The sequence below is a fragment of the Phascolarctos cinereus genome, unplaced genomic scaffold (assembly GCF_003287225.1).
Source record: "Phascolarctos cinereus isolate Bilbo 61053 unplaced genomic scaffold, phaCin_HiC Scaffold_726;HRSCAF=1367, whole genome shotgun sequence".
Lineage (NCBI taxonomy): Eukaryota > Metazoa > Chordata > Mammalia > Diprotodontia > Phascolarctidae > Phascolarctos > Phascolarctos cinereus.
The window spans coordinates 391,709,365-391,734,886 of record NW_027556098.1 but is presented as its reverse complement, the minus strand read 5'-3'; the positions used below and the strand labels follow the sequence as shown (position 1 = coordinate 391,734,886).

General features: G+C 53.6%; 2 protein-coding genes across 7 annotated transcripts in view; one reads left to right on the top strand and one right to left on the bottom strand.

Moving 5' to 3' along the window:
- PIK3CD (phosphatidylinositol-4,5-bisphosphate 3-kinase catalytic subunit delta) overlaps positions 1-20,803 on the top strand; it is a 73,838-nt gene extending 53,035 nt beyond the window's left edge. For 4 of the 6 annotated variants that reach the window (XM_078145685.1, XM_078145684.1, XM_078145686.1 and 1 more), the window contains 21 exons: positions 5,683-5,852; positions 8,986-9,214; positions 9,304-9,533; positions 9,754-9,933; positions 10,189-10,338; positions 10,697-10,786; positions 11,821-12,042; positions 13,350-13,446; positions 13,601-13,731; positions 14,074-14,445; positions 14,526-14,647; positions 14,905-15,048; positions 15,234-15,333; positions 15,526-15,704; positions 15,973-16,091; positions 16,260-16,338; positions 16,736-16,903; positions 17,163-17,286; positions 17,425-17,570; positions 18,017-18,149; positions 18,732-20,803. In XM_078145685.1, coding sequence (XP_078001811.1) covers positions 5,712-5,852; positions 8,986-9,214; positions 9,304-9,533; positions 9,754-9,933; positions 10,189-10,338; positions 10,697-10,786; positions 11,821-12,042; positions 13,350-13,446; positions 13,601-13,731; positions 14,074-14,445; positions 14,526-14,647; positions 14,905-15,048; positions 15,234-15,333; positions 15,526-15,704; positions 15,973-16,091; positions 16,260-16,338; positions 16,736-16,903; positions 17,163-17,286; positions 17,425-17,570; positions 18,017-18,149; positions 18,732-18,869 — 3,294 coding nt within the window. In that variant the 5' untranslated portion in view covers positions 5,683-5,711 and the 3' untranslated portion in view covers positions 18,870-20,803. Of the gene's footprint in view, positions 1-5,682; positions 5,853-8,985; positions 9,215-9,303; positions 9,534-9,753; positions 9,934-10,188; positions 10,339-10,696; positions 10,787-11,820; positions 12,043-13,349; positions 13,447-13,600; positions 13,732-14,073; positions 14,446-14,525; positions 14,648-14,904; positions 15,049-15,233; positions 15,334-15,525; positions 15,705-15,972; positions 16,092-16,259; positions 16,339-16,735; positions 16,908-17,162; positions 17,287-17,424; positions 17,571-18,016; positions 18,150-18,731 lie in introns of those variants that run through there. The other 2 variants (XM_020974354.2, XM_078145688.1) reach the window with 2 other exon arrangements.
- An 80-nt stretch (positions 20,804-20,883) lies between these two features.
- The window catches only part of CLSTN1 (calsyntenin 1), a 98,094-nt gene continuing 93,455 nt past the window's right edge, over positions 20,884-25,522 (bottom strand). Inside the window, 5 exon segments of the mRNA XM_020974384.2 lie at positions 20,884-22,885; positions 23,470-23,654; positions 23,811-23,946; positions 24,742-24,890; positions 25,231-25,401. Of these exon segments, the coding sequence (XP_020830043.1) occupies positions 22,685-22,885; positions 23,470-23,654; positions 23,811-23,946; positions 24,742-24,890; positions 25,231-25,401 (842 nt within the window). The 3' untranslated portion in view covers positions 20,884-22,684.

Sequence of the window (25,522 nt, the reverse complement as noted above, 5' to 3'; positions counted from 1 at the left end):
CCACACCCACCCACCCCTACACCAGAAGAGTTTGTCTGTTTAGTCCTGGAGGTTACTAGAGAGCCATTAGATTTAGTCACGTAGAGGAGTGACGGGAGTGACAGGAGTGATGTGGTCAGACCTGGGTAAAATGCAGGAGGGAGGGCCTTAAAGCAGGAGACCAAATGAGCTGTTGCAGTAGTCTAGGGGGATTGAGGGGCTTCCTTGAACCTCAGTTTCCTCATCTGTAATCCACCTTTTTGTCTTTGTATCCCCACACTGCATAGCACAATGCCCAGTCCATAGTTGGTGTTTAATAAATGCTTGCCCACGTGGTTACATATGTGTAGAGTAAGAAGGAATGTCAGAGGTGATTAATAAATACTTGTTGAGTTGAATCCCTGTGTTAGCCCCCTTGTAGGGTTGTTGCCAGGCAGTTTTTTTTTCTTTAGACCTTCCTAACATCCCTATGATTAGGGATCACAAAATCCCAGAGCTGGACAGGACCCCAGAGTCAAGCAGTCCAACCAATCCTGTGTAGGAACTCCCTCTTACAACTTGTTGCTGTAAAAAAGATGTCATTTTTTTTCAATAGGCAAAAATCGATTTTCTCTCCTTCCCAGTACCACCACCATTGGAAAAAAAAAAGGAAAAAGGGAAAAACAAAGCCCTCCTAACAAATATGCATACTTGAGCCAACCAATTCCCATATTGGCCCTGTTCAAAAATGTTTGTGTCTTTTTGCACCCCAACTCCCTCACATCTCTATCAGGACCCGCCCTCTACAACTTACCAGCCAGATGGACATCTAGTCTCAGGTGGAAGACCTCTAGTGATGCAGAGCCCATTTGACTTGGGACAGTGCCGTTTGTTAGGAAGTCAAGTAGCAGCATGCAGCTTTCACTTGGAACCTAAGCCCTCCCAGCCATGGCAGCCTTTCAGATGCATGGCCCCATGTCCTTCCCACCCCAAGTCATCTCTTCTCTCATGGCCTGATCTTCAGTCCTGGGCACCCTCCACTACACTTTGCAATATTCTTCCCCAAAATGCCATGCCCAGAGCTGAACACAGCTCTCCAAAAGTGCTCTTTATTAGGGGCAAGAACAGTGGGACACTTGCCTCCTCGTTCTAGACATCACCTCTTCTGCTTTTTGGCTGCCACATTGGCCTGCTGACTTGGTTTCAGTGCCCAGCCCACTAAATCAAAGAGCTCTTCAAATGTCTGGCACGTCTCTAGGTCCTTGGGTGCGGCGTTTTGACTGAGTCCAATTTTGATAGAACAAATCCTTTGATTAAGAGGATTTGTTCTGTGAAGTTTGGATTCAAAGGGCTGCACTGTGGACCTAGGGGGCCACGTGTGGCCTCGAGGAGGCAGGTTCCCCAGCCCTGCTTCTAAACCCATACTTATAAAATTAGTGTTTTGGAACCCAAGAGTAGGCTTGATATTTATTCCCGTAGATGTTATCTCAGCTGTGGCCTTTCTGCTCTGCTGAAATCTTTTTGGACCCTCTTATCCATACTTCAGCTATTATGGTAAACCTTCAGCTTCAATGAACGTGCCATCCATACAGCTTCATCCACATCATTAATACTAATGTTGAGCTTCATAGGTAGGTCCCGGGACCAATCCCTTGGCTCCTCCACTGGAGAGCTCCCTTCCTAGCTCCCCCGTTGGGAGCCAGAGCCCAGACTTCCCAGAATAGAGGGCAACTGTAGCTTTTCCTCCCTTCCTGCCCCGACTCTGATGCCATCTCAGGCTGCTAAGGTTCTTCTCTGGGCCCCAAAGTAGGGAGGGTCAGTGCCTCGGCAGCTGCAATAAGGGAGGCTGGGGAGGTGTTCGTTTTCAGATATCTGTAGGCCTCTGTCCCTGTGCATTTTTAATGGTCTGTTTACCAAGGTTGGGGTATAGGGTGATGCCTCAATGTGTGGCTTCTGCCTTTGAGGCTCCAGAGTGAGCAGGATTAGCTTCTGCTCCCTAATTGGGCATCCTCTGTATGCAGGCAGAGGGGCAGCAGCCAAAGTGGCCTTGGCACGGGTGATTCTTGAAACTCAGGGATGCTGGGTGCCCGGCCAGGGCAGCCACCGAGAAAAGAGGCAGAAAGCAGCCTAGGATAGCTTTGTCCAGGGACTGACCTTCCTCGGCATTCTGGTGACCTTTTTCCTGCCTAGCCAGCAGCGAATACCAAACCTAGGCTCCCAAGGAGACTGGAGACAATTCTTTTTCTTCTCTTTCCCCTCAAATCATTTTTAAAATTACAAACGTAACTCTCTAAAAATACAAATAAGCAGAGTATGGACGAAAAACCCAAGTAAAACCATCAAGTCCAAACTATTTGCATTTTAACTTTTGTAAGAGAGAAAAAGAAAGAAAACTTGTAAAAGTTCTTATTTATTTAAAGTTTATATTTTTCAGTTTCTTTTGAAATTGAAATGCCCATCATTGGCATTTGATGGTTTGACTTGGACCATTGGATTCCAGATCCTGGTTGTTTACAAAAGAGCCGAGTGACCTCCTTGCTTAACCCCCCTGGGTCTCAGTTTCCTCAGCTGTAAAATAAAGGGGTTAAACCAGTTGACCTCTTGTTTCCTTTCCAGCCACAGGGCTATGAACATGGGACCTGAACAGGGATCTCCCAGGCGGGCAGGCAGGGGGGGCCATACCCCAGTGTTATCGGAGAGAGAGCCTGAGAAAACAAACACGAACATTAGGAAATAAAACCTTCCCACCTCTCCTTGTTTTCTTATAAAGTTATTGTGTACAAAGGCCCACAGATGGGAGATGAGAGCTGGGGTGCCTTGGGAGGAGCAGAGAATGCCTGTTTATGGCATTGCCTGGCATGTCCTGGGAAGAGCTTGGAAAGCCCCCCAGAGGGGTGTCTCTCATCCTGAGGGGGGGGAGCACCACTGGCATTGCCCCAGTAGGGGAGTGACATGCTCTGATCTGGGCTTAAACAGAATCACTGTGGCAGCTGCGTTGAGGATGGGCAGGAGCCAGGGTGAATCTGAACAGGAAATTTCACCAATGAGAAGACTGTTAGAACCATCTTGGTGAGAGATGATGAGGGCCTGAAGGGAGGAGCAGCTGGTTTTGTGAGTAGAGAAAAGGGATTGAATGAGAGATGGGAGGAGGAAACACCAAGGCTTGGTATGATGTGGGTAGTGAGGGGGTAGTGAAGACCAGAGGCAAGAATGACCCCAAGCTTGAGATCCCAGGAGATGGGCACATGGTGGTGCCCTCAACAGAAGTGGGGAGTTTGAGAGAGGAGAGGATCTGGGGGCAAAATGAATGAGATCTGTTTGGGACACGTTGAGTCTGAGATGTTTCTGGGGCAGCCAGCTTGCGATGAATGGCCAGTAGGTTGGAGATTTGAGAGTCAGACACAGCTCTTCAAAGTGTTTAGAGCCATTTTCAGGCCCACCAATGATATGATAGAATGCTGTTTCCCCAGACCCACCAACATCACGTTTTATCATTTTTACCCTTTCTTCAATTTGTGGGGGTGTAATGTAGTACCTTAGGTGATTTTATTTAATTTTTTAATTTCTCTTTTTATTGTAAACTTCATCACCCCAAACCACAAACATTTCAATAAGCAGGGAAGAAGGGGAGGACTGTAGAAGAAACCAGGAATGGTTAGCTTCAGGGGGTTGCTTTTTCAGAAGTGCATATATTAAATTTAATGAATTTTGCCTCCATATAAGCCTTCCTCCAATGCCTCCTTGGGGCCAGGAGCTGCCCCGAGGCTCTCCAAGGCTTTACCAGTTGAGGACAAGCCTCTGGGAGGCTCCAGTTTGGAGCAGAGGACTCTGCTTTCCAAGGACCAGCCTCTCCAATCATGTCCCTGGTAGCTGGGCACCCCTGGTAGCCAGGCTGCTGGGTGAGGAAGGCTTCAAGAGAGTGCAGAGTGGCCCTGTTCCCGCAGTGGATCAGGGATGGAGTGGTGGGGGGGAGCTAATGAGCCATTCCCCCCAACCCCCAGTCCATATTTTTTCCCTATGAATATGATTAACTCATTCTAAGAGAGGCGCATGGTAGAGTCAAAGAGCTAGCCTCCCTGTCAGGAAGCTCCGGGTTCAGGTCCAGCCTCAGATACATACTGGCCACATGACCCTAAGACTGTGAAGCTGCAGGGTGGTTGTAGATGCCTAATAAATGCTAGGTGACTGACTGATCTGCTTTGGTAGAAGGGGAGTTTCTAGACTGGGGGCCTTCCTACACAGGAAATCACACGTCTGGACCAAAAACCTCATTCTATAAAGTGGCCCGTTGGCATTGCATTAAAACGTTAAATTCACTTAGGAAGTGTAGCTATTTCTCTGCAATGCCCAGCTAGACTTGAGGGGAAGCCCCCTTCTTTCTCTGGCTGGGCCTCTGTCCCTCGGCCTTTATGCTGCCTTTTTCCTCACATTTGTCTGTGGCCTGCTTATTAATAATAACTCCCTGAGGAAAGGCATGGGGACTCTGCACCTTTTAAAAGGGGACAGGTTAAGTCCCCTTGCCAGTGGAGCTCATGACAGTCCCTCCACCAAGGGTGAATGTGGGACTCAGAGATTTCAGACCCAGGTTGCTAACGGGACATAAAGAGGAATGAGTCATTGTCCCCCAGGCTCACCCCCACCCCGACCCTGACAGGCCTCATGATACATGGCCCCGGCTCATGGGTCTGTGGCCGTGGACAGCTCCCCTTCATGCCCCCTCACATCGCTGGCCCTTGGCACTGGAGAAGCCCAGATCATGGTGATTCTCAGGAGGAGGGCCCTGAAGGGCTCTGGGAGCACCATCACTCAGGTGGAGAGGGATGTGGTTTCAGTTCCAAAGGCTAGAAAGAGACAGGGCTGTGCTTGTGTGGACGAGCCTAGTGAGCTGGTGAGTGGGGACTCTACAGGAAAGTCTGGCTCAGGCCTGGGCTTTGGGCCTCTCTGGCTCTCCAAAAGCAGTTGCCCTGGCTTCCTGCCAATCCCAGTGGTGAGCCTACAGCTCTGACCTTGTCCCCTGCCCACTGCCGTGCTTAGCACAGAGCTTCTCAGACTCGACTCTCCTCTTTCAGCTTCTTAAAAAGATGGGGTTTAAAAAAATTTTTTTAGGGGAGTTTTTTTTAATCTAAAGAATTTTAAGCCAAATGATTTACTGCTCTGACAAAGAAGCCCATCTATAATTCCTACTGGGTGCAATTCAAGAGACTGCTGGTTATCCTGGCCTGGAGTACGAGGAACACTTGGCAGTTGAATGAATGAATGAATGAATGAATGAATGAATGTAGGAACACCCAGCTGTTGAATGCATGAATGTTAAGCATTTACTGTGTGCAAAGCACTGTGTTAAATGTGGGGCCTATCAATATCTGTTTCTGATGTTAAACCATCTGACAGGGTCCAGGACTTTGGTGCCACACTCCTTTGTTTCTGGGGCTTCATGGGTTTCTGGGTGGTGCCTTCCTAGGATGATGGCTTCAGAGGCTGGGTGGTCTGGTGTGGGGTGGGGGTGGGGAAGGAGCATTGTCACCACTCCCAAGACTTTTGGGTTTGCTCCAGACCTGCTACTTGTTCTTGCTGCCGGGGCCACCCATAGATGGCAGCCAGAGGAAAGGAACCTGTAGTTCTTGTAAGGGAGTCTTGCAGCTTCCCAGAGGCTCCTGGAGGGCTTTCTCCCAGGTGCATCCTTCCATGAACCCAAGAACACTCATTTAACCACTTCTCCTACAGGGCAGCTGGTAGCAGAGAAATAAAGCAGGATGCCCCCGGGAGTCGACTGTCCTATGGAATTCTGGTCCAAGGAAGAAAACCAGAGCGTGGTGGTAGATTTCTTGTTGCCTACAGGGGTCTACCTGAACTTCCCCGTCTCTCGAAATGCCAACCTCAGCACCATCAAACAGGTACTGCGCACTCTGCTGCTTGCTAATGCTTCAGAGTCTGGCTATCTGAATCCCCAAGATGCTTCAACATTTCTCCGAGCCTTGGGGGCACACAGGTTCGCGATGGGGTCACAGAAGGCTTGGCCACCCCTGCCTCTGCCCAAGGCACACAGAGAGGGAACAGAGGCTTTGTCCAGAGGACTGATTTTCCTCTCCCCTTAGGGGTCTCTTCTTCAATGGCTCCGCTGGGTTTTCTTCTCTCATTAAGAAGGTTTGGAGGGGAAATGGTGGCCAGTAATGACAGCCTCATTGCTGCCCTCTTCCTGCCCCAGAGCATGCTAGGACTAAACCAGGCTGTACCTGACCAGGGAAGGTTTGCAGATGTGGGGGGGCCATGAATGGGGAGCATCATGTGTAATGCCAGCTTTTTCAGTGCAGCATTGGTTTTGTGGAATTTTTTTCCTCTTCCTCTTAAAAAAGTCTATGTTAATTATCAGGAGGAAATCCAGCTGATATAAAAACAAAAACTATCAATAAATTAAACATCTGTTTTTAAAAAGAGAGTGCTTAGCCTGTAAATGTTTTGGGGTGAAGTCAGGAGAGGCCCCTTTAGGAGGGCTTCTGTAGGAGGGAGGGAAATAGCGAGAAGGTTTGCCAGGTGCTTTCCTCACAACAGCCCTGGGAGGCAGGGAATGCAAGTATTATTATTCCCATTTTATGAATGGGGGAACTGAGGTTTCATAAGGTGATAGCACTTGTCTAAAGTCTTATAGCCAATAAGTACTTGGTGAGGATTCAGACCCAGAGCTTTTATTTCCAAGTCCTGGTTTTTGTTTCTCCCGTCCCCTCCTCTCCCCCGCCCCCCGACTGTGGCCTTCTTAGAGGCTGGGGGGAGGGAATGGAGGGCAGCTTTATGTGTGGGTGAACATATGCTCCTAGGGGTCTGTGTCTTCTCCCTGTAGCTACCCCCTTGGTGCCTCAGTCTAAACCATCCATTGGGAAAGGCTGAGGAGGGAAGTCCTTATGGAGAACCCTTCCAGTGCCACCTGGGAAAGAAGGAGTCTTGAGTTCTATGAGAATCAGCCCTTGGTCCACTGGTCAGCCTTGACCACCCACCTCTGATCCATTGTACATATGTCTTTGATCTTCTTCTATCTCGGGCAGATTTCAGACAGAGCCCCCAAACCCTCAAGGCTGAGTTAGGAATTTTCAGGTGGTGATCTCAGCCATGAAAGGACTGTGGACTAAGAGTGTCTGGAAAACTTGGCCTTGCTTGGAGGAAGGCAGAGTAGACAGTTCTTGCCAGCCCAGTGCCCACAGTGGGCCAAGAGATGGCCACCAATTCCCCACAGACTCGCTTTCATCCGAATGAATGGGAAGATTGGTGCCACTTTGGATGACAAACTCAGATGGATGGCTCCCTCCAAAAAAGTGATGTAAAAGAATTATTCCAGCCATTGGAGCATGGAGATTGGCTTTTTATCAGCCCCACAGTTTGATCAGTGCAAGGAAGGAGCTGCTGGTGACGAGCTCCCTCTAACAGCCCAGACTTGCCCCTTCTCTGTAACTTATAGCATTCCCAGAGAGCCTCCTGGGGGGCACCAGGAGGTGAGTGACTTGCGCAGGCCCCACAGCCAGTAGTGTAAGAGACAGGACTGGAACCTGGTTCTTCCTGACTCCCCATGCCCCGTGCACACTGACTGTCATCGTCCAGTGAGTAAGGTTAACACTGAGACTCCAGCAGTGCATCTGGACTGACCTCAGGCCTCTGAGGGATGACCCTTGAGAACCCTGGCCAAGGAAGTCATTGCATTCAGTTTGGGGATTTTTTGTTTAAATCTCATTATTTTATTCTGAACCCTAACACCTCAAAACAAGAGCATTTTCATAATTCTGTTATTGCTGTTCAGTCGTTTTCAGTCTTGTCTGACTCTTTGTGGCCCCAGTTGGAGTTTCCTTGGCAAAGATACTGGAGTGGTTTGCTATTCTGTTCTCCAGCTCATTTTACAGAAGAGGAAACTGAGGCAAATGGTGACATGACTTGCCCAGGGTCAAACATCTAGTAATAGTCTGAGGATGGATTTGAACTCAGGGAGATAAGTCTTCCTGACTCCAGGCCTCGTATTCTATCCACTGGCCCATGTAGCTGCCCACATATTCCCCAGAACACAAAAAAAGATTATATATGAAACCATAAATCTTCTGTTCATCCTGCTTCCTTTTTTAAGAAAGTATTTAACAAATTCTAAATGTTATTTTCAAAACTGCCCTGTTTATCTGTACTCCTTTCTGAACTTTCTTCTTTTCTTTTCTGGGCATAAAGAAAAAGCCCCAAACTTCATAACTTTCTAACCTCAAAATGAAAAATGGAAGTTGAATTTGGGGTCTGGGAAGCTAGAGTCCACTAATGGGAACCTCTAGAACTGTTCCTGGGCCCTTGATGGAAGGCTCCCTGAGGGCACTGGACACGTGGTACCCTGGTGGTGGCTCCTTATTGCCAGGCTCAATAGTTCTGCAATATCGGGGCAGTTGGCTAAGGCTGCCATGTTCTGGGGCACCTTGCCTTCCCCATGCTGCCTCCCGAAAAAGGGACCTGGGTGGTGCAGTAACTGGTTAATAATGATCATAATAACTAACATTTACATTAACGAATGTATAACTGACATCTGTAGAACACCTACTGGGCACCAAGTGCCGTGTTAAGTGCTTCACAAACATCACTTCATCTGATCCTCACCCCAACCCTGGGAGGGAGATGCCCTTATTATCTTTTACAGATGAGGAAACTGAGGCAAACAGAAGTGACGTGACTTGCCTAAGGCCACACAGCTGGTAATTTTCTGAGCCTGGATTTAAATTCAGGTCTTCCTGACTGCAGGCCCAGTGCTTTATCCACCGTGCCTCCTGGCATGGAGTCCTGCTTCAGACACTTGCTAGTCACATCACCTTGGGCAGGTCACTTAATTTTTCTTAGCCTGAGTTTCCTCTTCTGTAAAATGAGAATAAAAACAGCTCCTGCTCCCCAGGGCTGTAGTGAGGCCAAAGACGAGATAGTATTTGTAGAAATGCTGTGGTGACCTAGAAAACAAACGAGGCTTCTCTGCTTGCTGTGGCCTCGTTGGGGCCCGGCGCTGAGGGCTGACCTCTCCCCCAGGTCCTCTGGCACCATGCCCAGTATGAGCCCCTGTTCCACATGCTCAGTGACCCCGAAGCCTACGTCTTCACCTGCATCAACCAGACGGCCGAGCAGCAGGAGCTGGAGGACGAGCAGCGGCGCCTCTGTGACATCCAGCCCTTCCTGCCTGTGCTGCGGCTCGTGGCCCGCCAGGGGGACCGCGTGAAGAAGCTTATCAATTCTCAGATCAGCCTCCTCATCGGGAAGGGTGAGCCCATGGGCCGCACCCACCACCAGTGCGGGTGGGGGGACCGCTCCGCTGTGGGAGGGCCATGTCACAGCCCGGCTCGTCCTCAGGTCTGCACGAGTTTGACTCTCTGCGGGACCCAGAAGTCAATGACTTCCGCACCAAGATGCGCCAGTTCTGTGAAGAGGCGGCAGCCCACCGGCAGCAGCTGGGCTGGGAGGCCTGGATGCATTACAACTTCCCGTTACAGCTGGAGCCCTGTGCCCGGGGCTTGGGGACCGGGACACTGCGCGTCCCCAACAGGACCCTCCTTGTCAATGTCAAGTTTGAGGGCAATGAGGTGAGCGAGCCCCGCTGCGCTGGCGGCTGGCTGGGAAGTGGGCGTGTGCCCTCGGGGGCACTCCCGGGCCCCCTCCATCATTACACGGTGCCCAGGGCCCTTGAGTCAGGCCCGAGCCTAGAAAGACCTTCCTGGGGCTCCAGCTCCCATCCTTGCTCTCCGGGCCGGGGGGCTCCTCCATAGTGGCTGCTGCTGACTCTCCTCTCCCCTCCTCCCCCAGGAAAGCTTCACCTTCCAGGTGTCTCCCAATGACTTTCCCTTGGCCCTCATGGCCTGTGCCCTCAAGAAGAGGGCCACCGTGTTTCGGCAGTCAGCCATGGAGCGGCCAGAGGACTACACCCTGAAGGTGAACGGGAAGTTCGAGTACCTGTATGGCGGCTACCCCCTCCACCAGTTCCAGGTGAGGCGCGGGAGGCCTAGGGACATTTCTGATTGGGGGTGTTGGTGATTCACCCCCGGTCTGTAACCCCCCAGACCAGCCGAAAGCCCTCTCTCAGAGGCAGGGAGCTGCCCCTCGGGGTGCCTTCGTGGGTACCTGCTGCAGAAGGCAGAAAGCCTGGGCAGGGCAGTCGCTTGCTGTGGACCTCTGTCTGATTGTCCTGTAGGGCTGCCCCAGCCATTCCTCCTCCTCTTCCTGCTCCTCCTCTCCTTCCAGTATATCTGCAATTGCCTCCACAAGGGGCTGACCCCCCATCTCACCATGGTGCACTCCTCCTCCATCCTGGCTATGCGAGATGAGCAGAGCAACCCCACTGCGCAGGCCCCAAAGCTCCGCACCAAGCCGCCCCCGATCCCTGTGAAGAAGGTGAGCCTGCTCCCCTGGGGAACCTCAGACCCTGGCCGCTCTGTCGGCTGGGTGTCCTGAGGCTCGGCCTCTTCTGCACGGAGGTCCAGCTTTTCCTTCTTCCCTTACACGCTGCCTCGCCTGTCTGGTCATTGACCCGACTGCTCATGGCCCCCAGAAAGTCTGGCTCATTAGAGGGTTAGAGGGACCCCAGAGAGAGCCGCTGGAAGGCGGCTGGGAAGAACGCCCCTAGGAAGGCTCTGATGGGACAAGGCTGCAGAGGAGGCGGGCCCATGGGCCACGGGCCCCCAAGGGCTGCTCAGCTTCCTGGCTCCCTCTGCCAGATAGGAACCCGTCCGGGTCTATGCTCTCTCTTCAGCCGTCCTCCGTGTCCCTCTGGTCCCTGGAGCAGCCCTTCTGCATCGAGCTGGTTCAGGGCAGCAAGGTGAATGCGGACGAGAGGATGAAGGTACGGGGGCCACGTGGGGGCTTGGGAGGCCGACGCTGCTATGTACAGACAAGGCCATCCGCGCTGGGAGGGGTGGGGTGGGGGGACGACGGTGGGCATCACATGAAGCCACCTGACCACATTACCCAGCAGCTCTCGGAAGGGTGGTTTGTGAGATGGTTCAAAACAGGAAGGGGGCGTAGGGCTGACTAACCCATCTGACTGTCAGGTTCTTAGAAATTCTGGGGACACTGGCTTCTGGGAATCTGACTTGTTAAAGTGCTCAGGGGTTCAGAGCGCGGCTCCACTGGGTTGGCAGGCTCGGGCCTGAGGAGGTGACCACTGTGGGTCAGCCATGTCTCTCCGGGACAGTTTGGCACAGCTCCTGGCCAGGGAACTAGTGGTTCTGTGTCAGGCCGTTGAGTCAGGATCACAGGATTCTCTGGAGACCCTCCCCCTTTTTTTTAGATTCCACCCCCAGCAGAAAACAAGCCCCCGGAGGGCAAGGCCCAGGGGCAGTTTGGTATGTGGCCCCCTCGTGCCCAATGCTCATTGGGCTGGACTGGAGCTGAGGTGCAGAGGGGCCATCTGGCCATGGGGGCGTGCCTCAGCCTGTCCTCCGGGGGTCTCTCCATAGCCCCACTTTCTGTCCCTTCCCTTTCTGTCCAGCTCATCACCAAGTCATCCAAGGTGACAGAGGGGCTGGGCCTGGGCTTGGAGTCAGGAGACCCTCCCTCTATCTCATTCTGGGAGAGACATCTCACCTTCAACACTTGCCTCAGTTTCCTCGTCTGTAAAATGAGGAGATTGGATTCAGAGGCCTGGTGGGCTTCTCACTCCAGACCACAGTCCTCTGATCCTGACGCCTTCCCTTGCATAGACTTCCTGCTGCTCTGTGCCGGAAACAGTTGAGCCCATTTCAGAGAGAAGGCTGAGGCCAGTAGCAGGGGGTTGTCATCCGGCCAACCTTCTTCCCAGGCCCCGGAGGAAGCCAGGTCCCTCTGGCCTGGCATGTCCCAGTCACGACGCTCCTGCTCTGCTTTCCCCCATACTAGCTCGTGGTCCTGGCCGGTCTCTTCCACGGGAATGAGATGCTGTGTAAGACGGTGTCCAGCTCTGAGGTGACCGTGTGCTCGGAGCCCGTGTGGAAACAGCGCCTTGAGTTTGACATCAATATCTGTGACCTGCCCCGCATGGCCCGGCTCTGCTTTGCCCTCTACGCTGTCATCGAGAAGGCCAAGAAGGCTCGTTCCACCAAAAAAAAGTCCAAGAAGGCGGTAGGTAGAGAGAGCCGGCCCTTGGGGAGGCATCCCTGTGGGGGCATCAGACGTGGCTGCCCCAGGCATAGGAACTGGTCAGAATAAAGGTAGAGGATTCCTCAGATGGGGCATTGGGTGAGTCCTTGCAGGGTCAGAGTTCATGCTAGCTAAAGTGGACAGAAGAGAGAAGCCAGTGATGCTGGTCCCCTGGGTCCTCCCCCTTCTCCTTCCTTCCCACAGCCACATAGGCGTAAGGACTACAGATCTGGGGGTGTGCTTGGGTTGAGGGGCTGCCGGGAGCCTGCCAGAGAAAGGGCTGGGCTGGGAGATCCGGAGAGTCGCAGCATGGCCTCGGGGCCACGACTCACTCCTCTGGGGCTTTATCCCAAGCCTGGCTTAGCTGACCAGTGCCAGCCTCACTGCTAGGATCTGATGATGGTACTTTGGGGGGGGGGTGGAGGAAGGGGGAAGCGAGAAGGGAATGTGCTTCTCCCTTGTGACACTGGGACCTTGGGGAACAAAAGGGAGGGTTCATGTCTCAGAAAACCCAACACCAGCTTATCCTCTGGGCTTGAGCAGGGCAAAGGGCCCCATTGGTCTGCCTGCTCCAGAGCCCCCATGAACTCCGCCTGGGCCCCCTTTGTCCATCTGCCTGCTCCAGAGCCTTTGTGCACTCCACCTGTGCCCCGTCTGCCTGTTCCAGAGCCCCCCTGCACTCTGTCATGGCCTGGGCCCTGTCTGCCTGTCCCAGAGCCCCCGTGCACTCTGCCTGGGCCCCGTCTACCTGTCCCAGAGCCCCCCTGCACTCTGTCATGGCCTGGGCCTGGTCCGCCTGCCCCAGAGCGCCCATGCACTCTGCCTGGGCCCCGTCTACCTGCCCCAGAGCCCCCGTGCACTCTGTCATGGCCTGAGCCTCTCCTTCCCTTTCACTTTCAGAAGTACATTCAGAGAGAGCCACGGGCTAAGGAAAGGAGGAGGGAATTTGGGATGCTTCTGCCCAGACCATCAGCAGAGAGCTCAGCCAGGACCTTAGAGGCCCAGGGAAAGGTGCAGGGCAGGCCTGAGTCTGGGGCAGATGTGGGGATGTCACAGTGTGGGCTGGCAAGGCCTGGCTTTGGTACCAGATATCTGCATGACCCTGGGTGAGTCCTTTCTCTCCCTGGGTGTTAGAGCAGATTCTCAGGCTCTGTGGGATCAGGCCAGACAAGAGGCTCCGAGCCGGGCTGAAGGGATTCTGTCCTCTAATGGCCTAGGGAGCCTCATTACCAGGAGGGGGCGGGACTCTACTGTCCCCCACCCTCTTCTCTGCCCCCTTCCCTTCCCAGGACTGTCCTATTGCTTGGGCCAACCTCATGCTGTTTGACTACAAGGACCAGCTGAAGACTGGCGAGTGCTGCCTGTACATGTGGTCCTCCGTCCCAGGTGCGTTCACCGGCAGAACTGCCTGAGGGGAGGGGCCCCGGGCACTGCAGGGGTGGGAGGGAAGGGCGTCCCCTCGAGTGCTCTGGGGGAACCAGGTCTCCTTCCCCGGGGAGGTTCTGCTTTATGCCTCCTGCCATGCTGGTTCCGTTCCCAGATGAGAAAGGGGAGCTGCTGAACCCCATGGGCACTGTGCGGAGTAACCCCAACACTGAGAGTGCCGCTGCCCTGGTTATCTGCATCCCGGAAGTCGCTCCACACCCTGTGTACTACCCCACCATGGAGAAGGTCAGTGGCAAGGCCCTGCCCAGTGCTGTCCTCCTGGCCTGAGGCTCCCGGGCCTGGCTCGCCAGCTTTGTCCCCTTCGGGCTGGTCTTGACCTCTGGTCCCAGGACCTTCTCAAAGACTGTCGTCCTGGGGCAGCTAGGTGGCGCAGTGGATAGAGCACTAGCCCTGAAGTCAGGAGGACCCGAGTTCAAATCCGGCCTCAGACCAAACACTTGACACTTACTAGCTGTGTGATCCTGGGCAAGTCACTTAACCTCAATTGCCTAAAAAAACCAAAAAACAAAGACTGTCATCCTACTTGGGCAGCAGCACTGAGCCTCGTGGGGCTGGGCTTTTTTGTAGATCTTGGAGCTGGGGAAAAACGGGGAGCACGGACGCTTCACTGAGGATGAGGTAAGTGACACTGAGGATGAGGTAAGTGAGCCCCGGCCTTCCCTGACTCTGCTGCCCCGGGGGCCAGGGCTCAGGGAGAGAGCCGGGGAAGGGGCCTGCCCGGCTCCTGGGCCTGGTGGGCGAGCCTGCCCTCTGCTCCTCTGCCTCCTCCAGCTGCAGCAGCTGCGGGAGATCCTGGAGCGCAAGGTGGCCGCAGAGCTGTATGAGCACGAGAAGGACCTGGTGTGGAAGATGCGCCATGAGATCCAGGAGCAGTTCCCTGAGGCCCTGGCCAGGCTCCTGCTGGTCACTAAGTGGAACAAGCACGAGGATGTGGCCCAGGTGGGCGTGGCCCGAGGCCGGGGGGCGCAGGCGGAGGGGCGCTGCCCCTGCTGACGCTCCCTTGCCACCGCTCTCCCCAGATGCTCTTCCTGCTGGGCTCCTGGCCCGAGCTCCCGGTGTTGAGCGCCCTGGAGCTGCTGGACTTCAGCTTCCCCGACCGCCACGTGGGCTCCTTCGCCATCCAGTCCTTGAGGAAACTGACGTGAGTCCTGCGGGCCTGTGAGAGGAGAGGGCTGTCAGGGCAAGTTCGTCCACTTGTGGTGGCGATGAGGAGACTGAGGTTCTAAGAGGGCCTTGCACAGCGTCGCTGGCTGGAAAGGGAGGGAAGCCTGATTCCCAGGCCGCATGTTTTCCACTAGACCGCACCGCTCTTCTACGATAGGAATGAGGGACCCTTTTAGGGAGGCCAGGGAGGGGCCCGTCCCGGCCACAGCCTCTGTGCCCTTTGCTTCCCTTCAGGGATGACGAGCTCTTTCAATACCTGCTGCAGCTGGTACAGGTACTCAAGTACGAATCCTACCTAGACTGTGAGTTGACCAAGTTCCTGCTGGACCGGGCCCTGGCCAACCGCAAGATCGGCCACTTCCTCTTCTGGCACCTGCGGTGAGTGTGCCCCCAGCCCCGCGGTGCCGCTGGGAGTGCAGCCCCGGGGACGGGGCAGAGGGGCTCGCTGGTCTCTGAGCGCGGCTTCCTTGTTGGGTGGGGAAGGCGTGGAGACGCGGTCCCTCGCCGGCCGCACGGGCCCTAGAGAGGCTTCTGCCGGCTCAGGTCCTCGGTCTCTCCTCCAGCTCAGAGATGCACGTCCCCTCTGTGGCTCTGCGCTTTGGCCTGATCATGGAGGCCTATTGCCGGGGCAGCAACCACCACATGAAGGCACTGATGAAGCAGGTGAGGCGCCCGCGGGGCTGCCCCGGCGAGCCGGGGGGACGAGGGGGGGGGGCCTCTCCTCCAGCCTTTTCTCCCACAGACGGCACGGTATCTGCCGGCCCGGGCTGAAGCTCGCTGAAGTCCACGAGCCGAAGCCTGTGGCCTCCCCCAGCCAGCCAGCGTTAACCGCCACCCACCCTTTCTCCTGGCCAGGGGGAGGCACTGAATAAAATGAAGGCACTGAATGACTTTGTCAAAGTGAGCTCCCAGAAGACCACCAAGCCACAGACCAAGGAATTGATGCATGTGTGTATGAGGCAGGAGACCTACTTAGAGGCCCTCTCGAACGTGCAATCTCCCCTGAACCCCAGTACCTTACTGTCTGAAGTCTGGTAAGGCAGACGGTCCTCAGGTTGCCCTCTCCCTCCCGGCCCCTCCCGCTTCTCCTTTCCCACCCCCACCCCCACGCCCCGCTCCCTCCTCTCCTCTTCCAGCCTGTGAATCCTTCCTGTCACTTCTCTGCCTCCACTCTCCGGGCTGTCGGGGGGCCTCATTTGGGCTCGCCCCCTTCTGCTGCCCTCTCCCCTGGGATGCTGGCCTCGCTGAGGGCTCTCCTTGCAGACACATTTCCCCCCCCCCCCCCCCCCCCCGTCCTTACAGCGTGGAGCAGTGCACCTTCATGGACTCCAAGATGAAGCCTTTGTGGATTGTGTACAGCAATGAGGAGGCCGGAGGAGGTGGGGACAGCCACGTTGGCATCATCTTTAAGAACGGTGATGGTGAGTGGGGACGAGGGGCGCTGCCGTCAGAGGGCTTACTCTGAGCTCTCGAGCGGGCTGGCTGGCCACTCCTGGCTACTCTGTTGGCTTGGTGCTCCCGGATGCCCGTCCCTGGCTCGGCTGAGAATCCTCAAAGAACCAGACTAGGTGTTTCTTTCCCCGGGGCAGATCTCCGCCAGGACATGCTGACTCTTCAGATGATCCAGCTGATGGACGTCCTGTGGAAGCAGGAGGGGCTGGACCTGAGGTGAGACCCTGCCCTTGTCCTCTGGCCCTGGGGGGGGGGGCGGGGCAGAAGAAGAAGGCCCCTGGGGAGGGAGGAAAGGCTAACCTCACCCACCGCGGTCTGTGAACTCTTGACTGCCTTGGCACCTTGGGTTCCCTGTGTTCACACAGCCCTGAATCTCTGGTGTCAGCGCTGTCTATCGCACATCCTGGGATGAGGGCTGCTCCCCTCTCCTTGGGTGCTCTGGGACGAACTTGCATCTTCCTTGGCATTCTGGTCAGGGGGAAGGGAAGGAAGAGGGAAAACCCTCTGGGCTTGAGACCATGGGCCTGGGTCCTACAGTTGGGGCCTCGGTGGGTGAAGGCTGCTGGCCTCAAGGCTCATGGCCTCAGAGGTACGTGTGCCCTGCCCGACACAGGATGACTCCCTACGGCTGCCTCTCCACGGGGGACCGGACGGGGCTCATCGAGGTGGTGTCACACTCGGACACCATCGCCAACATCCAGCTCAACAAAAGCAACATGGCCGCCACAGCAGCCTTCAATAAAGACGCCCTGCTGAACTGGCTGAAGTCCAAGAACCCTGGGTAGGTGAGGCTGGCTCAGCCCTGGGAACCCCTCCTCCCATGGCCAGGCTCCCTCTTTTCCAGCTGGCCCTTGGTTACTTCTGGGTGCAGCCCGAAGAGGAGACAGGATTTGGGGGGAGGCCAGAAAAGAGGGCCCAGAGAATAACCCCTAGGCCACCGGGTGGGGAACGTGGCTCCTGAAGGGACAGAAGGCAGCACTCTGGGTCTGGAGCTGGCCAGCCCAAGCGGCGATGATGGGTGTGTGACCTCTGCTCTCCAGGGAGGCCTTGGAGCGAGCCATCGAGGAGTTCACGCTCTCTTGTGCGGGCTACTGTGTGGCGACCTACGTGTTGGGCATCGGAGATCGGCACAGCGACAACATCATGATCCGAGAGAGCGGGCAGGTAGGGGCCGCGACGGCGCCCGAGCGTCTGTCCCTTTGTACCGGCCACTCCTGGCAGCGGGAAGAGGGAATTCCCGGTGTTCCGCTCGGGGTCAGGGAGGCTGTGAACACCATCCCCTTTGCCTTTTCCTTCCCAAAGCTCTTCCATATCGATTTTGGCCATTTCTTGGGCAATTTCAAGACCAAATTTGGAATCAACCGTGAACGAGTCCCATTCATCCTCACCTATGATTTTGTCCACGTGATCCAACAGGGAAAAACCAACAACAATGAGAAGTTTGAGAGGTGAGGGAGCGCGGACCTCTGCAGGTGCTGCCCTCCCTGGGCCATGAGCCAAAGGGAGGGGATGCAGGCAGGGAAGGGGGCTGGAGATGAGCATTTGGGCACTTTTCCTACCCACTCCCACTCCCTGGGTGACTTAGATTCCTTCTCTGTCCTGAGTCTCCTTAGGCCACAGATGGAAGCCTAAATCCCTCTCCTGGAATGGTAAAGGTGGGCCGGAACCCCCCGGGGTCTGTGCGGCTCACCGCCCCCGCCCCCCCCCCCGGCACTGACACCATGGGCTGGGGGGGGGGAGGTTTGAGTTTCAGGGGCTGGCTGCAGAAGCAGGCCAAGTCTCCGAGTCCCCAGACAGCTGTTGCAGCTGGAGCCGGTCACAGGCTGAGGGTGGGCTGTGCCTCGGGGCGGCGGGGAGGTGGGGTACAACCGCCGCCGCTGCCACCTCTCCCCAGGTTCCGCAGTTACTGTGAAAGGGCGTACACCATCCTGCGTCGCCACGGCCTCCTTTTCCTTCACCTCTTTGCTCTGATGCGGGCAGCGGGACTGCCTGAACTCAGCTGCTCCAAAGACATCCAGTATCTCAAGGTGAGCCTGTGGGGCTGGCTGGGAGGGCAGCCACTGGCTGTGCTCTAGGTCCCTTCAATCGATTCAGTCACTAGTTTTCCAGGGTCCTCCTTAGGGCTGACCAACAGGGGCATGAAACAGGAAAGCACAGACAACTGCCCGTGATGTGCCATGGGTCTGTGGTAGACTGCCTACCTTCGTACCAGCGCCTTGATCTAAAATGCGGCCCTCACCTCATTCAGATGATCGCTTTTCTCACCCACCACAGCTGAAAGAGGCCGGTGGCAGCAGTTCTGCCTGCTGGGGGGAGAGGGCTTCCAGATGTTTGCCCCGTCATTTGGGAAACAGTGCAGGGATCACTGTACTGGAATGCTGATGGCCTGCAGCCCGAGGCAGCTCCCCATTTCATTCTGGAGACTGGCACGAAGGAGGTGTCTGTGGGCAAAGACTACACATCTGGTCTGTCTTGAAGTTGAATGCAGGGAAGCCCTTCATTCTCCAAGCATGTCCTGATGCACACAGCAGAGAAGCCACAGGGTGATCTCAAAGCACCAAGGGCCCTGGGTTTGGTTTCGCTGTTACAATAGCTCTCTCTTCCCTCAGGACTCACTGGCCTTGGGGAAAACAGATGAAGAGGCCCTGAAGCACTTCCGAGTGAAGTTTAATGAAGCCCTTCGAGAAAGCTGGAAAACCAAAGTGAACTGGCTGGCCCACAACGTGTCCAAAGACAACCGGCAGTAGCAGTGGCCCCAGCCCCGGCCTCGAGCAGCGCCGGGGGCCCTCTGACCACTCGCCTGCAGCGCCCACTGCTGCTAAGGGACCATCAGCTGTTTCTTTGGGAGCCAAACAGCCTGTGCTGCGTCTCGCAGGGCAAGGACCTACTCCACAATTGCCTTTGGTTTACATGGAAAGAAATTCCTGCATTTAATTTATTGATGACTTGAAACTTTAAGGAAAGAAGGAAAAAGCAGCAAACTGAAATGCGTTCTTCTGTGGGGCAAGGAAAGGGAGACTTGCAGTTTGCAATAGTTCGAGCTTTGGATAAAAGAAGAAAGGGGATGGCATTTGGGCTCCGTTGTGGAGGACCCCGTCATGCTCTGAGCCAAAAAAGGCCCCCACCGGTGGGTCTCAGAGTGAGTACTGCCTCATCTTGAGATGAGAACACGTTTCCTCTGAGACCATCTTCGCTGGCTTCTGCTGTCCAGCGGGCATCACTGCATCTGCCAAGCAGCCAGGATGCCGTGCCCCACTCACCACCTCGCATCTCCTCTCTGCTGAGGCCCCATCTGGGCCCGGAGGAGGCTGCCCTGGCAAATCCTTGCTGCATCTGCGCATTCTCCACTAGCTGCTAGTACGTGGGCCGGCTCCCTGAGGAAGCCTGGGCCCTGCTGCGGCCCACTGCATTTTATTCGGGATTCAGGGATGTTCACTGTGTATCTTCTAATTTAGCTCTTTTCAGATGTGAGAAGGAAGGTTCCATCTAGTCGTTCATCAGAGCAAAGTGATTTGTCTGTACCTAAGAGGGAACAGCCAATCTAGCTCCCTGGGCAAGCCCAGGCTAAGAGGAAGCTATGAATTGTATTCACTGGCACGTCCACTTTCAGTTGGGATGTGTGGTCTTTAAATGCTTATCATCATTCAACCATGTTTAAAAAACAAATCACCACCAATTGGGCTTGTCTTAGCTTGCACTGTTAACTGAGAGGTGAGAATGGGACAAGTGTGTTATAATGTAGTCACTGGCTGCCTGCTCCAGAGAGCAGCATCTGGTTTTTTTGGTGTTTTTGTTTTTTTGTTTCTTTTTAACCTTGAAACTGTATGAAAAGCTTATAGGCTACTGTCACCATGTCCTTCGCTAGACCAGTTCCAGGTCTGGGACTTCTGAAAACTTCATTTTCTGATATGCCTTCAGCAACAAGCTTCCAGATTGTATGTGGTGAGTGGGTGATTGAGGGTGGCCAGGGCCCCTGATAGGATGGTTTACATGTCACTCCTACCTGAGGCCTGGGAGTTGCCTTCACCAAGCCTCCCTGGCCTCTTCCTGCCTTGTAACGAAGGTCCAGATGACGGAGGTTGAGGTGTTAAGGGAGTCAGAGGCAGGAATGACTCTCCTCTCCCTAGACCAGGTGCACTGTTAAATAAAGAACAAGGTGCTGCCCCCTTTCTCGGTTCAGGTCGTGTGTACATCAGGCCCAGGTGAAAGGGCCTCTTGTGTGCACAGTTAGGTTTGCCGCCGCTGGGCGGGTCTGCATCAATCAGAAATCAGCTCCCACCCACACTGCCCCTGTCCTGTTTGGAGTCCAAATTGACTGCACTTTCGTTTCAAAGTAAATAATGAAATTAAAAAAAAAACACAACAGAACAAAACCCATCCAGCTCACCTGTTTTAAAATAGGAAAAGCCAAGACTAGAACTTTATTTATTTAAACGGGTTTGTGTGCTTCCTGGCTTGAGGCAGCACAACTTTGCACATACATAGCAATTCTTGGTTTCAGTGTACAGACTGTATGTGCCTAGTTTGAAGAAATATTTTCTATTTTTTTAAATCATTTCATATTTCTGTACGTAGAAGGATGTGTTGTGTGTGACTGTGGGTTAAGACAAGTGGTCTGTGAAACCTTGGAATGAGAGGTAGAAGCAGATTTTTAAAAAAAAAATAAAGCCTTTTTACGTCATTAGAGTCTCTGCTCAAGACACACGGGGAGCTTCTCAGTGGGTTGCACTGATTTCCTTCAGAAAGAATCTCACACCAGGCTTAGAATCAGAAATTTATTGTAGCTTATAATCTTTCCGAACTGACCTATCACCAATATACACATCTGAAAGAAGAGACCAGACCACGGTTACAGACAGTATCCAGGAAGGTCACCTGTCAGTATGATGTTTACTCTTTATCACTTAGAGTCTAAGTACAGCAGCTACAGTGACAGTATATGGAAGGAAAAAATCTACACATCAACAGTAATACAGGACAACTGTTAGACATAAGTTCCCCAGTTTACTTCCAACTAGCAAGTATGCTATCACAGAAAAGTAGTCAAAATCATTCCCCCTGCCCTCCCCCCATTTTAGAAATCTAAAATTTTACATTTAAATTTCTTTTAAAAAAAAAAGTGTGTGTTTGTACGGGTTTCAGGCTCTTTGCTAACAGGTCGGCACCAAAGCCCCAGGAACAAACACAAGACGTTCCTCTCCTCTTCCCTCCAGGCCCTGGAGAGCAGACGCTTGGAGGGAACGCATGGGGGGGGGGGGAAGACAGGCCTGGAGTCCCCACAGCCAAGCTTGTCCCACCAGCCTTGGGGAGTGGGCACAAGATGGGCCTGGTCAGCTGTTTGTTCAAGGGTTTGTGCTCTGATCAGTGGTGACCTCAGCTGGCCACCTGCCCTCGTGAGCCACATGTTCAATTCGATGCACAACTGGTTTGTATAATTTGTTCTATAATTTCACTTCACCAGCGGGGGAAAAAGACATTTATGAAATAGAAACAAAAAGGCCTCATGTAAGAGTCCAGGTTACTGTACAAGGAACTACAGGTCATTAGCAGGGCTGTGTAAAATAAGGAGATGATCCCAGCTATGTCCCACCCATCCCATCACCCAAATTAGAAAAAAATATCTAACTCCCAAAGAAAATACAGAGGGCTCTGCTGTTTCTGGCCAACGAAGGGTCTCCAAACCTTGCCCTCCCCTCTATCAATCAATCAGGCAGGTAAGCGTATCCCACCCAAGAAGCAGAGCAGCCTCCAGTCAGGAGGGGGTGGGTCCCTCCAACAAAACCTGGGCATAGCACCCACATGGTTGGTCTACGGCCTCCAGGGCAGTGCTTTCTGACAACTTACCCTTGGAAATGCCTTAGGGACCAAGCCTGGAACTGTCCTAAGGCAGGGCAGCTGACCTCCAGAGATTTGGGGAAAGTCTAAACAGTTAGTTGGTTAGCCACAGACTTTCCTTTGTTCCCCATGGAAAAGACAAGAGGACACCATATCTACTCTTCCTTCTTCCCCAGCCCCCTGTCCCTGGCCTTAAACACCAGTCTCTGTTTGTTTACACTATCACAAAAAAGGACATCAACAGAATTTTAATTTATTTACAAAATATCAAAAGTTAATCATCTACACATTAACTCTCCTTCTTGCCACTTTAACACATGCACTAATTTGGAAAAAAATAAAACTTTTTTTTAAAAAAGGAAAAATGTTCACTGGGTGGGAATGAGCAATGTTTTACCCTTTGTCAACAAGTCAGAGCACTGCAGCTTGTCTGAAGGAACAGGAGGAGAGCGGAGCCTGGACACCTGGGTGCACATCAGGAAAGCTGAGCTGGGACGACGAAGGAGAAAGGGCCAGGTAGGGCCTCATGTAGTGCTGAAAAAACCCGCCAACCCAATCCAGTCAGTGGGAAGGAGGGGACTACACGCTCAAGAGCAAGCATGGGGGTGGCAGGGGGCAGCAAGGGAGCCACTGGGCCAACTGGCCAAAATGATTTTGTACACCAGGGGAGGGGACAACAGCGGAGTCTTTCAAAGCAGACACAGAGAGGACGGAGGAGTGCCTGGTCTCAGTAGCTGAGGGTAGAGTCGTCCCATTCTAACTGCTGCTGTCTGTTCACGTTCTGCTGATCTTCCTCTGGTTCCCCTTCTTCTTCCTCACTGCTTTCAGACTCTGCACTAGTGATATCATCTTCTTCCTCACCATCCTCACTCTCCTCCTCTTCCTCCTCCTCTTCTTCCTCTTCACTGCTGTGCTGGTCCTCATAGGTCTGACAAGGAGAAACTTAGTAAATCAGCCTTTCGTGTCTGTCCACTCCCAAGGACCACCCGGCTGCCAGTTTTACTAGGACAAAATGGAAGTGAATTCCCCTGCCAAAGCCAAAACGTGTACCTTCCCTGCAGACCCAGGCCTCAAGTGACATCACCTAATTCTTAGCTGACTAGCCAGCAAGGAGGAAAAGCGCCATTTTCTTCCCCAAATTACAAAATGGGCCCAATCTACATGCAAAGCAGAAGAGAGATGGGAAGGAAAAAAACTCACACCCATACGAGAAACAGACATGCCTCTTTGCAAACAAACAGGGCATTCTGCTAGTCAACCTGAGTCATATCTGTGTGGGTTGATCCACCCCCCCCCCCCGTGAAATCAACTGATACTATAGGACCAGTCCAGGAGGCGACATTTCCCATGGAAATTTTAGAAATGTACATGTGTTTCATAAATCATTCTCACAACTGACGTTGACAGAGAAACATAAGCAGCAGTGTGTGCTTGGAGCTTGTATCCCAAGCCCTCAGCACCAAGGTAGGCTGGTCCCTCCACCTTGAGGCTGCCTGGTGTCTCCTAGCCTACCTCCATGGGGTTCACTGTAATGGTCAAGGCAGAGTCATCCCAATCCATCTCATTCTCCTTCCCCGTGTCCTGATCACGCATAGTTCGCTGGTGTGCGGCCCGGATCCGGAACACTCCCAGGATGATCATGAAAACCAGGAAGCTGACACATACCACAATCACAACAGTTGCTGTACTGGGGACAACTAGGAAACAAAAAAGAAAAATAGGATCATTTCAAATTTAAAACAACTTGGGATAGAGAAATACCTTCTCTCTAGTGCAAAAGCAGCTACTTACTCTGGCCCCAAAGACCCCATGAAGGGGGTGAAAGGGCAGCAGAAATGCCTAAATACCCTTACCTGAAAATGGGTGGGGGTTGGCTAGATTGTGGCCAGACAGATCGACAAACGAGTGATGCACCGGGTGGACAAACTGAGGCTGGGCTGCAATGTGGTTAGCATGTTCCACCGGGTTGGCCGTGTGTATGACGCTCACCTACAAGAGAGAAAGAGGCTTTGCTATAGCCTGGGCTTCTCAGGCACAAGGAAACGGAGCCCAGGGGTCCACAGAGCCTCGTTTTCTCCTTCCCGGGAACACTGCCCCAACTCTGTTATCTCTCAGTTCAGTAAAATTCTGGCCTACAGAATAGCCACCTGTACAAAGCCAGCTGGTCATCCACTCCTAAGGGGCCTAGGCCATCTGGTAAGAAAAGTGGCTAGGTCGGCTCAGATCCCAAAAGAGGACCAACAGCCTGCTGTTCACGCTGCCCAATCAGTCCCTGTTCAGGTATCGTCGGCTTCTACAGGGTTCCCCAAAGGGCAAGAGGGTTAGTTAGCCCCGGACCTCAGACCAATCAGATGACTGATCTACACATGGCTTTCCCTCTGTGTACTTCTTCTCATGACAATATTCATACACTCATCCTCTCGCATGCCAGATCACCAGAAACCACCCGGATCCAGTCCCAAGGCCCCAGGCCCTCTGTGAGCTGCCTTTTACGCCCGCCTTCCCTCCTCTCCCAATCTATGGGCTGAGATCACCCACAGAAAGGAGGAAATGCTTGACTTGACCCAATAGGTGTGCCCTTCCACAGCCTATAAAGGAAGCCGTGAGACTCCCCTCTGGATGGCAAGTGAAGATTTAGACATTATTTCTTCAGCACCCCAAGGACTTCTGAGCTAAGTGCAGTGATCGGCATCAGGACAGAGGAAGGCCCACAGGACTGTCTGCTGACACTACCAGCCCCAAAGGTCTGGGCCCTTTTCAGATTCAACCATCACCGACACAAACCTCCACTTCAAATTCGTTGCTGACATAGCGCCCATTCAGTTCAGAACACACCAGCTTGAACTTCCTGTCCAGCACAGATGTGGAGGCATGCCAGTTGCGGTAACGCACCAGATGCAGCACCTCCTCATAGCTGGCCATGGTGTCCACACCTGGGGGTAGAAAAGTCCCTTGTCACAGCCAGGTCTGCTGGGAAGATTACGTAACATGAGGGAGCCCTATAGGAGGGCTTCCAGATGGAGGACAACAGTCATAAGCACAGAGCATGGTTAAGGTGGTCCTGACTTCTGCACATACCCGTGCACATTCTTTCTTTCTATTAGAAATTCCAGAGAGGAATTTTTCTGTATAGACTTCTCTTGACTTTCTCAAGCTCCCAGAAGCAGAATGGGGTCAGGTCAGAGAAACCGAGCAGGGTGAAGGCAGAGGAGAGGAGGAAGTCAGCGTGGCCTTCCCTGACCAGCTCGCCAGCCACCTCAGCTTTGCTTTTACCTGTAATGATGATGCCCAGGCTGGAGCTGCTCATCTCAATGCCCTTCTGCTGCAGGCGGGCCATATCCACCTCCACACTCTCTTCATCTGGCCTCAGCTCCTCGCCCAGCACTGTGATCTCACATGTGTCCAGATTGTGCATGATTTCTTCAGACACCAAGGACTCTTGAACTAAAAAAGAGAACATGTACCAGTGGGTCCCAGAAACCACTAACAGCCAACCATGGCAAGACTGGGAAGCTTGGAGGAGATCCTTGAAATGCTCATTGATTAACAAAGGCTTTTAGGAGAA